Source organism: Arabidopsis lyrata (assembly GCF_000004255.2).
Source record: "Arabidopsis lyrata subsp. lyrata unplaced genomic scaffold ARALYscaffold_4, whole genome shotgun sequence".
In the NCBI taxonomy this organism is placed as follows: domain Eukaryota; kingdom Viridiplantae; phylum Streptophyta; class Magnoliopsida; order Brassicales; family Brassicaceae; genus Arabidopsis; species Arabidopsis lyrata.
In genome coordinates, this window is record NW_003302552.1 from 1657091 (window position 1) to 1669066 (window position 11976).

At 35.6% G+C, this 11976-nt stretch overlaps 2 protein-coding genes and 1 pseudogene across 2 annotated transcripts; 1 reads left to right on the forward strand and 2 right to left on the reverse strand.

The window, feature by feature from the left end:
• Nucleotides 1-978: 978 nt before the first annotated feature.
• Nucleotides 979-3354, forward strand: LOC110228956 (F-box protein At2g23160). Its single transcript, XM_021027421.1, has one exon. It carries the CDS (start codon nt 1020-1022, stop codon nt 1662-1664), a length of 645 nt encoding a protein of 214 aa, XP_020883080.1. The 5' UTR covers nt 979-1019; the 3' UTR covers nt 1665-3354.
• A 1919-nt stretch (nt 3355-5273) lies between these two features.
• On the reverse strand, nt 5274-6051 carry LOC110229039 (annotated as a pseudogene).
• Nucleotides 6052-9173: 3122 nt separating this feature from the next.
• LOC9314732 (indole-3-acetic acid-amido synthetase GH3.3) lies at nt 9174-11670 on the reverse strand. Its single transcript, XM_002880440.2, has 3 exons — nt 11282-11670; nt 11058-11159; nt 9174-10686 (listed from the first exon to the last, which is right to left on the reverse strand). The coding sequence occupies exons 1-3, from the start codon at nt 11599-11601 to the stop codon at nt 9324-9326; spliced, it is 1785 nt and encodes a 594-aa protein (XP_002880486.1). The 5' UTR covers nt 11602-11670; the 3' UTR covers nt 9174-9323.
• Nucleotides 11671-11976: the final 306 nt, after the last annotated feature.

Here is an 11976-nt window from a genome sequence, read left to right on the forward strand (position 1 = left end):
ATTATTTGTTTTGGCCTTTCAGTGTATTTAAGATTTTGATTATATTGTTAATTTGTGTATTTAATTTTTTGATTATGATCTTAATATTAAGATTAGATGATATAAACTACCTATATTTTCAATCTATCAACCAAAAAACTATAAGTTTATATAAATCTTTTATTTTCAACTCATATCAACTAAAAAATATTAATCTTCAACTTTATATTAATATTAAGAACAAAATAATATTTTCATCTAAAACACTTATACTAATAGAAAATCGAAGTGATGTTTCATTACACACTCTATGTTTATACTGTATCCTGACTCATGACCATTAGTGACGGTATACCGAATTAAACAAATTATACTATTTATATAAAAGAAATATAATTATTATGTAAGACCGTGAAATAGACAAACAAATATTATAACTATTAATATCATAACTTACAACTCAAAATATTTCATCCCAACCATTCTACAAAATTATCTAAGAACACAAACAACATTCAAAATTATACACTACCAATTATTAATTTATTAAAAAATAGAATTAATATAATATTAAACCTGCGGTGTACACGGTTGTGTGGGTATTTAATTTTACACACAACCGACCACCATTATTTTGTAAGATGAAAAAAAAAAAACAACAATACTAAACATAAATACATTGATCAAAACCAAAAAATAAATTTTTAAATAAATAATAACCCCACGGTGTACCGCGGGTCAAAACCTAGTTAATTGACAAAACCGGAACAAATTAACTAGAACTGTACAAGTAAACCACTACAAACCAAAATACATAATCTCATAGACCAATTGACCGACTCGGACGTTAAATTAGGCCATAATTGTTCTTCTTAACCGACTACAAAATCGAAAATATAATCTCATAGAGCAATTGACCGACTCGGACGTTAAATTAGGTCTCTTTATTATATATATATATATATCTATATAGCTAGGTTTCTCTAGGTCTTAAATATAAGTTTTTAACACAGATCTCTTTCTACGTTCAATCGCAAATCATGAATTCATCATCTCCCATATCGATTGATCTCATCCAGGAGATATTGTCGAGATTGCCTTTAAAGTCAGTCGCTAGGTTTCATTGCGTGTCGAAGCTATGGGCGTCAGTGCTAGATAGTCCATATTTCAAAGAGTTGTTCTTGACCAGGTCCTCGGCTAAGCCGCGCCTCTTATTCGCCACCATAGAAGACGGTGTGTGGAGGTTCTTCTCATTGCCTCAGCTTCAGAATCCATATGAGAAGTCGTCGTCTCTTGTACCAGCCGCCGAATTTCATGTGAAGTTCCCTCCAAACAATATGCGGATCGGTCATAATAAAGACCAACGATATTTTCAATATGGTTACGCTTCTGGTTTGATCTATTTAAATGGTGATTCGGACGACGATAGACCTGTGATATGTAACCCCAACACAGGAGAGTATGCAATCTTACCTTATCTAAAACGTTACAGAAAAACGTATAGCTTTTTGGTGTTTGAACCGATTGACAAGCAATTCAAGGTACTGTTCATGGCTTATCAATCTGGTTGCGATCATAATCATAAAATTCTTACCGTAGGAACTGGAAATATGAAGTGGAGAACCATAAAATTTTCCTTGGGGCATGAAATTGCGAGTGAAGGGATAACCATCAATGGGGTCTAGTATTACTTAGGTGACACGAGCTTTTGGCTTAATCATGATCATGATGTAGAGTCTGATTATGTGATAGTTTGCTTTGATATTAGGTCTGAAACATTCACTTTTTTTGAGATAGAAGGGTTTTGTAGATTGATAAATTATAAGGGTAAATTAGCTGTGATTTATTTCGAGGATGATGTCGACTATCAATCGTTTGGTTATCGTAAGAAGAATTATGTCGAAGCTGATGCCATTAATGATTTGCATGTGTGGGTTCTGGAGGATATGGAGAAACAGGAATGGTCGGAATATGCCTACACTTGGACCGATGATATATTCTTCCGTCGTCGTCACGTTTCCGTTGCTCCAGCCACTGCTTTCGGTGAAATAGTTTTTTCGATGTGTGAGTATACTCCTGGACAACCGTTTTATGTTTTCTACTTCAATCCCGAAAAGAACACTCTCCAACGTGTTGAAATCCAAGGTTTTGGTGAAGCCTTTTGTAGCGTTTACACCTTTGTAGACCACGTAGAAGATCTTAATGTTAACGATTTAAAAATACTCAAGCCATTCAATGCTCCATTTGTGAAGAAAAAAGAATCAGAATCAGATTATTCAAATTTAGATTATTCAGATTCAGAATGAGATTGAGAAGGGATAAGGAGAAGAAGATAGAGACGATGATTGGAGTTAGGTGAAAGCAATGGGCATGTGATTTTGTGCTCTTTTGATATGTACCCTTTTCATTTTTAATGAAGTAAGTTTTTGATTTCAAATTAAGTGTTCGTCACTAAAATCGACGCTTGGAAATTCAATATTTGATTCGTTTCCGATATGTGAGGATTAGTTATCTCCTTGCTAATGTTGATCTCGATATTCACAAGTATCCGATAGTGTTTGATCATGGCGGATCATAAAATAGCTCGTGCATGAGCTGCTGCTTTTTTGAAGCTCTTATTATTTTTCAAATTGGCAGGTCACATGAAGTGAGATCATTATATCCAAAGTTGTATAAGGTTGCGAAATCGTTTTCTCTCGTCTTGCAGTGATTTCTCTGTCTATATATGAGCTTGAAGAGCATGGTCGTTGGAATGGAGTGTTGATTATGGACCACATTGATCCTCTGCTTCCGTAAATGGTAGATTGATGCATGAGTGACATTTTTTCTTAGTATAGAAGGTCTTTAATGCAAACAAGTGGACGTCAATCAGTTTCTTCTCTGCGAGGTCTTAATTAGGACATTCCATATGTCTTTGAGGAAGAAAAGGCATTACACGTAATAGAATTAACAACCCAACTCTACTCATCTTGATTTGCAGAGCTGTTTAATTTGGGACGCTAACTGTAGTTAAGTAAGCTAAAGGAATCCTTTACCTTAGACTTAAGAGGAATCCTCAATTGTCTAGGCACACCAGAAACTAGTAAAAAAAATGAAAATTATGCCAGAGTGCCCGGAGAAAAGCATTTTATATGAGAATAAAAGCCAAATGAAGCTCAGACAAACACTACAAGAAAACATAGCGAGTGAACCAAGACAAGTTGAGTTTATGATATTTTCACCATTTGCATTATAACAAAGTTCAGTGAAAAATCCTAACCAAGACAAGGGATTTTAATTTAGATTTGGGAGCTGTAGTCAGAGAACATAACACGTAAGAAAGATAGGTTACGGAATAAGGGTAGTGGTTCACATCTTAAACAGTCATAGATGAACTGCAAGAATAAAAAAAAAAAAAAAAAAACTATGAGGGAAAACTTTTTTTTTTGTCAACAGCTTTAAATTAAGGGCTTTTTAGAAAAGTAGGTACTTTTTCAAAAGATATTTGAGAATTAGGTAGTTTTTTAAAAAAAACTGAGGAATAGACACTTTTTGGAGGGTTTGTGAGATAGAGAAGTTTGTGTAATATGGTAAAAAACAAAATAGGTGTCAATTACAATTATATCCTTCTTTGTTGTGAGAAAGTATTTTTGAGGTGGGTCCATATTTAGTGATAATGGGTCTAATATTATTTTCATAGCCCATTTAAAATGATTTGATTTATTTGGCCTAAAGAGATTCTAATTTACATTAGTTTGTTGGCCCATTTTTTCTTTGCTTTAAACGATTAATGGATTTAATGTGTATACTTTACAGGTGTACAAATTGTTAAATTAAGTACACTATGTCTGTACATCTTTTCTGAAATATACATTGAAATAGACACAATATATATTCAAGTTGTAGGTGTATGTAACGTAAATGTATGTACACCGTATATGTACACTGTATGCACTGTGTAAACCAAATTTGTACACAGTTTTGTTAACAATTGTTGAGTTATACTATGTAGGTGTACACATAGTTTGTACACTACATGGACACCGTGTCTTAACATTTCACACATATAAACAATATCTGTACACTAGCATTTGTATATAACTTGAAGGTAAGTACACCACTTATAGGTGTACATATACGGTGTACATAATGGGTTTAATGTGTATACTTTACAAGTGTACAAATTGTTAAATTAAGTACACTATGTCTGTACACCTTTTCTGAAATATACATTGAAATAGACACAATATATGTTCAAGTTGTAGGTGTACGTAATGTAAATGTATGTACACCGTATATGTACACTGTATGCACTGTGTAAACCAAATTTGTAGACAGTTTTGTTAACAATTGTTGAGTTATACAATATAGGTGTACACATAGTTTGTACACTAAATGGACACCGTGTCTTAACATTTCACACATGTAAACAATATATGTACACTAGCATTTGTATATAACTTGAAGGTATGTACACCACTTATGTTCGTTGTGTGCATTGGGTACATCAGACTAGTAAACTAATATTGTACACCATGTCTTTTTATAGAATTAGTTTAGTAACTCATGAGAACCTGCCACTTAATAAAAATATGTAATTTTGAACATAAAATCCTTAATCCATTCCTGCTGTCAAAAAAAAAAAAAAAAAAATTCATTCCTTATAAAATCAAAACAATCATTTTAACTACATTTATTTTCTAAATCTAAACTATAACAATTTTTTTTATAAAATCTAATCGTCCTTATAAACACAAATCCTCTCTTACTTGCAAGATTCTGAACCATAATATATTTTTTACTTCGTTTATTTTTATTACTTGGAAAAACCAAGCGGTTTTCTTATTAATAGCTACTATGCCTTTTACATAGCATAGGTTGTGTACAGAGACTTGTACACTATATTACAAACTAAAGTCGTACACCTTGTTTTTAGAAATTCTTAAGTTTTTATAACACAATATGTATACATAAACAATTAGAAAGCCCATAAACAATTACAAATTATATTGATTTGTAAATTTCTAAATTATAAACCCCATAAACAATTAGAAGATGAAAACATTATTGGGTTGGTCTTGGTTTGGCTCAATTAATATCACATCTATATGTCTTTTTGTCTTATTAGGTAAATACAACAAAACAACATAATGGTATTTTAGTCTATTACTAAAAGCTGTATTAGAGAGGAAGCTTTATTAGAGAGAAAATAGAAAAGTACTCATTCTTCCAATATATAAAAAAAGTACCTAGTTTGCCAATTATTTGTGGTAAAAGTGTCTAGTTTACATAATTGCTCAAAAGAGATCCAGTCCTGAGGAATGTTGTTTACATAGCGATATAAGATTAAGTTAAGCATTCAAATATCCAATTCAATATCGGTTACCTCAAGGGTTTGGGAAGAGATGGTCATATTTTTGACGCGAGAGATCCCAACGAGAAAATTACGCGGTGTATCTCTTGGATCAAAGCCGAAACACAAGTTAAACACAATATTAATATCCACGGCAACAAAGGAACCAAGATTTTTTATTATGAAACTTGCAGTCTGATGATAACTGAGATTCTAATACTCAAGCCTGGGAGCATCAATTACAATTGATAGATCTTATTCAGGAAAATCCTTGTGCGCATCATGAGTAAAGAAACGCGTGGGAGCAACATGACTGAAGCTCAGTAGAGATTGAAAACACACTCGTAAAACTTCTAAGCGATCAAAGAAACTTATAACTAAGGTTTCGAGAGCAGCGCAGCGTGAGATCAGTGTTTCTAGACCCAAATGGTCGGCGAAATTAACTATACTTAGCTTGAGAACTTTGAGAGAAGGTAAAGAAACAGACTTGACACTAGACATGGTTACCTTACATAGCTTTAAGCATACTAAGCTTTCACAAGTGTAAATACTTGGAGGTAAAGAAAACGTACCACTCCCCCATGAATAGTCCCAAAAATCGAGATGTTTAACTTTCAGCTGAACTAGGGGTTAGACCACGCTACGCGTGGGTTGAGTTTTAAATTGAGCTTGAAACAAAGGTTGGCCACAAGGATATGAACTTAAGATTCCATAAAGAAACAAAATTTCTTCGGACCCATTTACCAGTCTTGAAGTTCTCTTCTTCTCCACCAACTTCATACACATTTTTGCTCGGATTCCTTTCACTTCTTTTTGGTGGGAAGTTGATCTGTGGCTTGAGTGAACATGTAGCCACTGATTTTCTTTTGTCTGAGCAATTTTTTTGCAAGCTTTGGTGAATGTGATATATATAATTCAAAGAAATTGTGAGGTGCAAAATGAAAGTAGCAAATAATTCAAATTTGCAAACGTATAAGAATTTATCTATACGTACGTGGGATTATATATAGTTTGTACACATTCCAATCTAGTTTACATGTTTGATTGACATTTTAAACATAGAGTAGTAAAAAGGTCTAAATAGCTATAAAGTTTTTAAACAATGAGACGATATAGCATTTCCTGTAAAACCAGTGAAAGAAGATAAACCATATGATTTTTAAACCCAAGTCTTGTAGTGGATGTCTATTTTTTGGGAACTGTTGTGTTAGCCTATACACTTCTTCACATTGGTGTTACGGCATTAAAAAGACTTGTATCCATATCATCTTTGCGTGAAACATGATTTCAAATCTAACATGACCATCAAACATGAACTATATGAAACTTATTTTTGAATTTAACCAATTCCAGATTTTTCCCCTGTGACCACTACTTTTTCATGATATGAAACTAAAATTGTTTTAGGAAATATATGTTTAAAAAATTACCAAACGCAACATAGCTTTAGTTAGTTTTTATAATTCCTCCTTTAATCAACAACACGTTCCCTTCTAATTTACGCTTCTAGAAGAAGAGAACAATTGTATAGTGAGGAGGATATTGGTGATACGAAACTTATTGACAGGGTAAGACTCTTCAGTACATTTTGATATTTCAAATTTTCAATAGCTAATGCTTAAGTGCTTCGACTCACTCACTTATCTTTCTGTAAATTACGAATCATAAATCACACAAGCTTGTCAAAAAAAGTGCGTTGAAGATTTTTGATCAAAAAAAGAAAAAGTGAGTCAAAGGTTAATAGAAAAACAGATTAATCAAATCGTGATACTGGAAATGATCAAATTGATCATGAATGATCAGATGATGTAGCAGAACATAGAAACATACCCAATCAAAATCTGTAAGCCAATTTAAAATCTCCTATGCTTTGTTTGACTATGCTCTGATCCTAATCCTCTGATGTCTCTGTAACAAAAAGCAAAACCTAAAGCTTTTAGTTAAACAAAAAGACAGGCTTTTCCATAATTTGTAAGACTTAAAGAGAATCCTTCTTACCATACACCGTTACAGAGAAGCCAATTTTTTCGAGCTAAACATCTGAAAAGAAATATATATCCGAAACACTTAAAGTCCTCCCTGAAATATAGCCTCTTTGAATCAGGTGTAATTGATGTGTTGCGTTTTTAACGGTTTCGAGTCTTGATTTAGTCCGTGTTTTGAGTCATTTATCGTGTCAAAGTCTGTCTTTTGCGTCTTTTCGATTGTGTCTTGAGTCCTTTGCAGGTTATAGGTGCTCGAGCTGGATTCGGAGCATCTTGTGCGTGATTGAGCCTATTTGGAGCTAAAACAATGGAGAAACGGTACAAGAGATCACCAGGAGCTGGGGATCGATCGATCCAACCCTCATCCGTCAAGACGTGTTCATTCCAGCAGCTCGGGATCGATCGATCCCAGGTGGAGATCGATCGATCCACCCTTTTCGACGACCAGACCGGTTTTCCTTAACCGGGTTTATTTGCCTTTTTCTGTACTTGGGTATAAAAACCCAGAGAAACCTATTTTTTTCTCGACACGTTCTTTTTTTCTGCAACTTTTGAGACTTCTTTTTGTAAGCTTTTTGGGATTCTAGAGATTCATCCTCTTTGACAATTTGGAGAAGATTTCTAAACCCTTGTTCTTTATTTATCAATTCAATCATGTTTTCTTTCATATCTATTTGCGTTGTTTTTATTGCTATGTGTGAGTAGTTCTCCAATTGGGTTTTAGGGTTCTCATTAGGAGATTCAATGGATTAAATGGATTGATTGTTATTAGGAGTTCTTATTCTCTAGGTTCTTTGATTCACATGTCCTTAATGCTAGAATAGGATTGATCACCCTGTTGTAGATTCTAGGTTTTTCTATGCATCAAAAGTGTTCGATAGAATGCCTGAAAGAATGTGAATTGAGCAATGTATTTCTAGCCAACGAAAGTTGACGTTAGGACGCATTGTGAACTTAATGAACTTGTTTGCTAATGCGAATTTGACTAGGAAATTACATGCGAAAGTTTAGTAATCGAGTAGTCAAATTTAGTGATTAATGTCTTGAAAGAGAATTAGTCTAGTTGTGTTCATGTTCAACGGTTCGTAACTATTGAATTCCTTGTCTCATGTTTCCGTTGTTTATTGATCTCTGAAATACCCTAATGCCCAATGTCTTTAATCTTGAAGTTAAATCGTTTAATTTATTTGCATTTTTATTTTACAATCTGAAAACCCAAACAAAACAACCTTTCCGCTTTAGCTAAGAACGAGTCTCGGAAATCTTTAGTGTACCATTGGTTCTTGTGGATCGACTCCGTATATACTACATTGCGGTTTAGTGTATCAGGTAATTACTCGAGCAATCAGTAATTCTCTCCCTTTATCTGCAAATTCGCTTGTTTTTGTAACTCGGTCAAATCATATAAGATTTGGAGATAAACCTTGGGTGATGATTCGATTGCATTGGTGGGACGATGATATCCATAGCGGAGACGTGGAGAGCTGCGTTATAGATGTGGAACACTTACTCGTAAAAAGAGGAGGTGAGGAAGTTGAGTCGTTTCAACTTTTAGAGACGTTATCATCTCTAAGAGAAGGAGCACTTAGTCGTTGTTAAGAAGTGAATACCCTAATTTTAGTCTTAAAAAGTTGATGATGTGGCTACTTTGGTACAATTTTTAGAATCTAATTAAAGCTAAATCGCTGACGTGGCAGCTTAATACCAAATGTTATACTGCTGACGTGGACACATTGAGAAGCCTCAATGAGCATCTTTTATTAGTAAGAGATGACTGTGTTGATCCACCACTATTTGTAGTATATTTTGATATATATCCTCACCATCCATATTTCTTTAACCTTCAATTAAAAAGGTTTCAGACTAATGTGAATCAATTTCTTCCAAATTACGTTACTTCAATTATTTATTACTTAGAATTCAGACAAAGGAAGGAGAGAGTGACGAAAATTAACATTGATCGGGTAAACATCCGTACACCGAACTTATTGTACGACTCACAAACCCTAAACCAAAACAAAAACTTCTCAACAACGGCGTTCTGGTGACCAATGTGGCAAAGCTGGACTGAAGTGTGTAGATACAACCCTTGAGTCAAGCAGCTCCATTATTGGCGTGAAACTCACACACCGCGGCACCTTGTACTGGTTGATCGAGGCTCCTCTCGAGATGGCATAGTCCATGAGCTCCTCGAACGTTCCATTCTTCACCACACGTATCTCGAGTGGCCCTATCGACTTATCCGCAACCCGACTTTGTCTATACACAGAGTTCAACGACTCCTCCATTTCCAAGCAGCACCGAGCCATGACCTCGTCATTTGGTGGATTGGTTTGATCCTTCACTAGAAGCTCCCAGTAGATGACATAATGGCCAGGTATAGTCTTTGTCTCTGCGTAGCTTGTGTACTCGATCACGCGATTTCCTTGCTCTCCAAGTAACACCGATGCATTCTCAACCGCCTTTTGGAGCTCAGCTTCATCGGTTTTATCCGACTCAATGCTAAGCAAAACGTTTTTCCTCCGCACAAACTTGAACTGTGGAGCGGAATTGTAGAATCCAGTCACCTGAAGAATATCACCAACTCTATAACGGTTAAGCCCTGCATAGGTTGTGATCACAAGCTCGTACTCTTTCCCAACCTCGACATCAGCTAGCTCTACAAGTTCGGATTTTCCGGTTGGGACTTCATGAGGGAGAAACTCGAAGTAGGCCATGTTTGGCATAATGGTGTAAGAAACCTCAGAAGGTTTACACATTGGTTTCAAGTTGATCCCAAAGTAACTCTCGGAAGATGCATACATCGTGCAAGCCATCGGTAACCCGCCGCTATAGTACTCAAGCATCGGGATATACTGAGCCATGGCTCCAGTAACGATGACGTCAAGGTACTTAGTGTTAGGCCAAATCTTAGTAATAATACCTTCCCAATTATTGTCTTGACCACATACCGAAGTTATGAAATCAGCCAGTTCTTGGTCCGGTTTGGTCAAGATCTTGGACATGCTCTCTTTAATAGCCGGATCAGAGATTCTTGAACTTAGGGTACCGGTGGAGATATCGTTGGCGAGTTCTTTCCAATTGGTTTGAAGGAACCCTATGGCTCGGAGGAGACCGGAAGCGAAGACGGCACCGAGACGGAGGACTTCGTGACGCATAAGGAGACCACAAAGCATCTGAGTGTACATGCTTTGGGACGAGTCGGGACAAAGAATGGCTTCGTTAGGGCTCGTGTACACGTTGTACGGATCGTAAGGACGTCTCTTGAATTGTTCGCTTTTGTAATAACTCGTGAGAACCGGACGTGCCGGTAATCCACCGGGTGTCTTCGATTCCGTCTTCACGAACAAAAAATATAGAGCCTTGCCTTTGTCTAATCCGGGCACGTAGCTGTAACAAAAGAAAATTCAATGTTTTGAAATAAAAGTTAGTCCATAAGATTATATCTTTAATAATTTGGTTAATTATTGCAAATAAAAGGAAATGAACATATTAAAGGATACCTGGATAAAACAAAAGATCTACGAAACTCTAAGAAAATTTCATTGAATCCTTTAAAATGTATTTTGTTAGTTAGATTTTAGAGTTAAAATTTCAATTTTAGGAGTTAGGGTTAAATACATATATATATATATATATATATATATATATATATATATATATATATGTAATAATCTTGGAACGTAACTTTTAATTATTACTACAAGATAAGATAGAAATTAACTGCAAAGTAGAAGTACAAAAAGGGAAATGTAACTTACAGATTCATCACAGGCATGAGAAGACTGTATAAAAGCTGACGTCGGTCCATGTCTTCTTCAATGGTGGGCATCAACTTCCTTTCACCAGCTGATGTCCCAGAGCTGGTTACAAAAATATTAATCCACAATTATAAATTAGTATGTTAAGTTAACATTAATAATTAAGTATACATATATAACATAAAACTAAGATAATTTACATTTTGGGTTAAGTGTATATATACCTTGTGAGGAACTCGGTGATGGGGTGTGATGACAAGATCATAGACCGGTCACCATTGGCTATACGTTGAATCTCCGGTTTAAGATCATCGTAGGTAACCACCGGAACTTTGGTCTTAAATGCTTTCCGGTCAGTGAATCCCTTGAGACCAAACCGTTTCAGGTACTCAGTCTCCGAGTTGCGACGAAGTATCTCTCTAATGACTTTATTCTGAACGAAATCGACGTTACGTATCATCTCCTCAATGAACCTCAGAGCCTTCACGTCCTTATCGGACGGTGAGTAGTTCATCGGAGATCGCAGAGGTAGATCAACGGTCATGATTAAAATGGTTTGTTGTAAGGGATAATATTAGACTTTGTTTGATGATGAGGAGATGTAAAAAACTCGACGAGTATGAGGTTGTATTTATAGTGGCAAGAAGGAGAAAGCCAACGTCAGCGAAATTCCACGTGGACATAAAAGTGGGCTCGGTTTGTTATGGTTAGACCGAGACAGGGGACATGAGGGACCATGAACACGTAATCTTTGGCTAGTTTTGGGCAGACAAGTGGGACTCATATGTCTGAGCCACGTTGGCATGTTGCTGTGATTAGGCAATTTATTGTCATGACCGTAGCAGCTATGCGTCAGCCCGTACGTACCACGCGGTTCCCTTTTATTTGGCTTGTGACTCTGCCTGTCGCCGATAGTGAC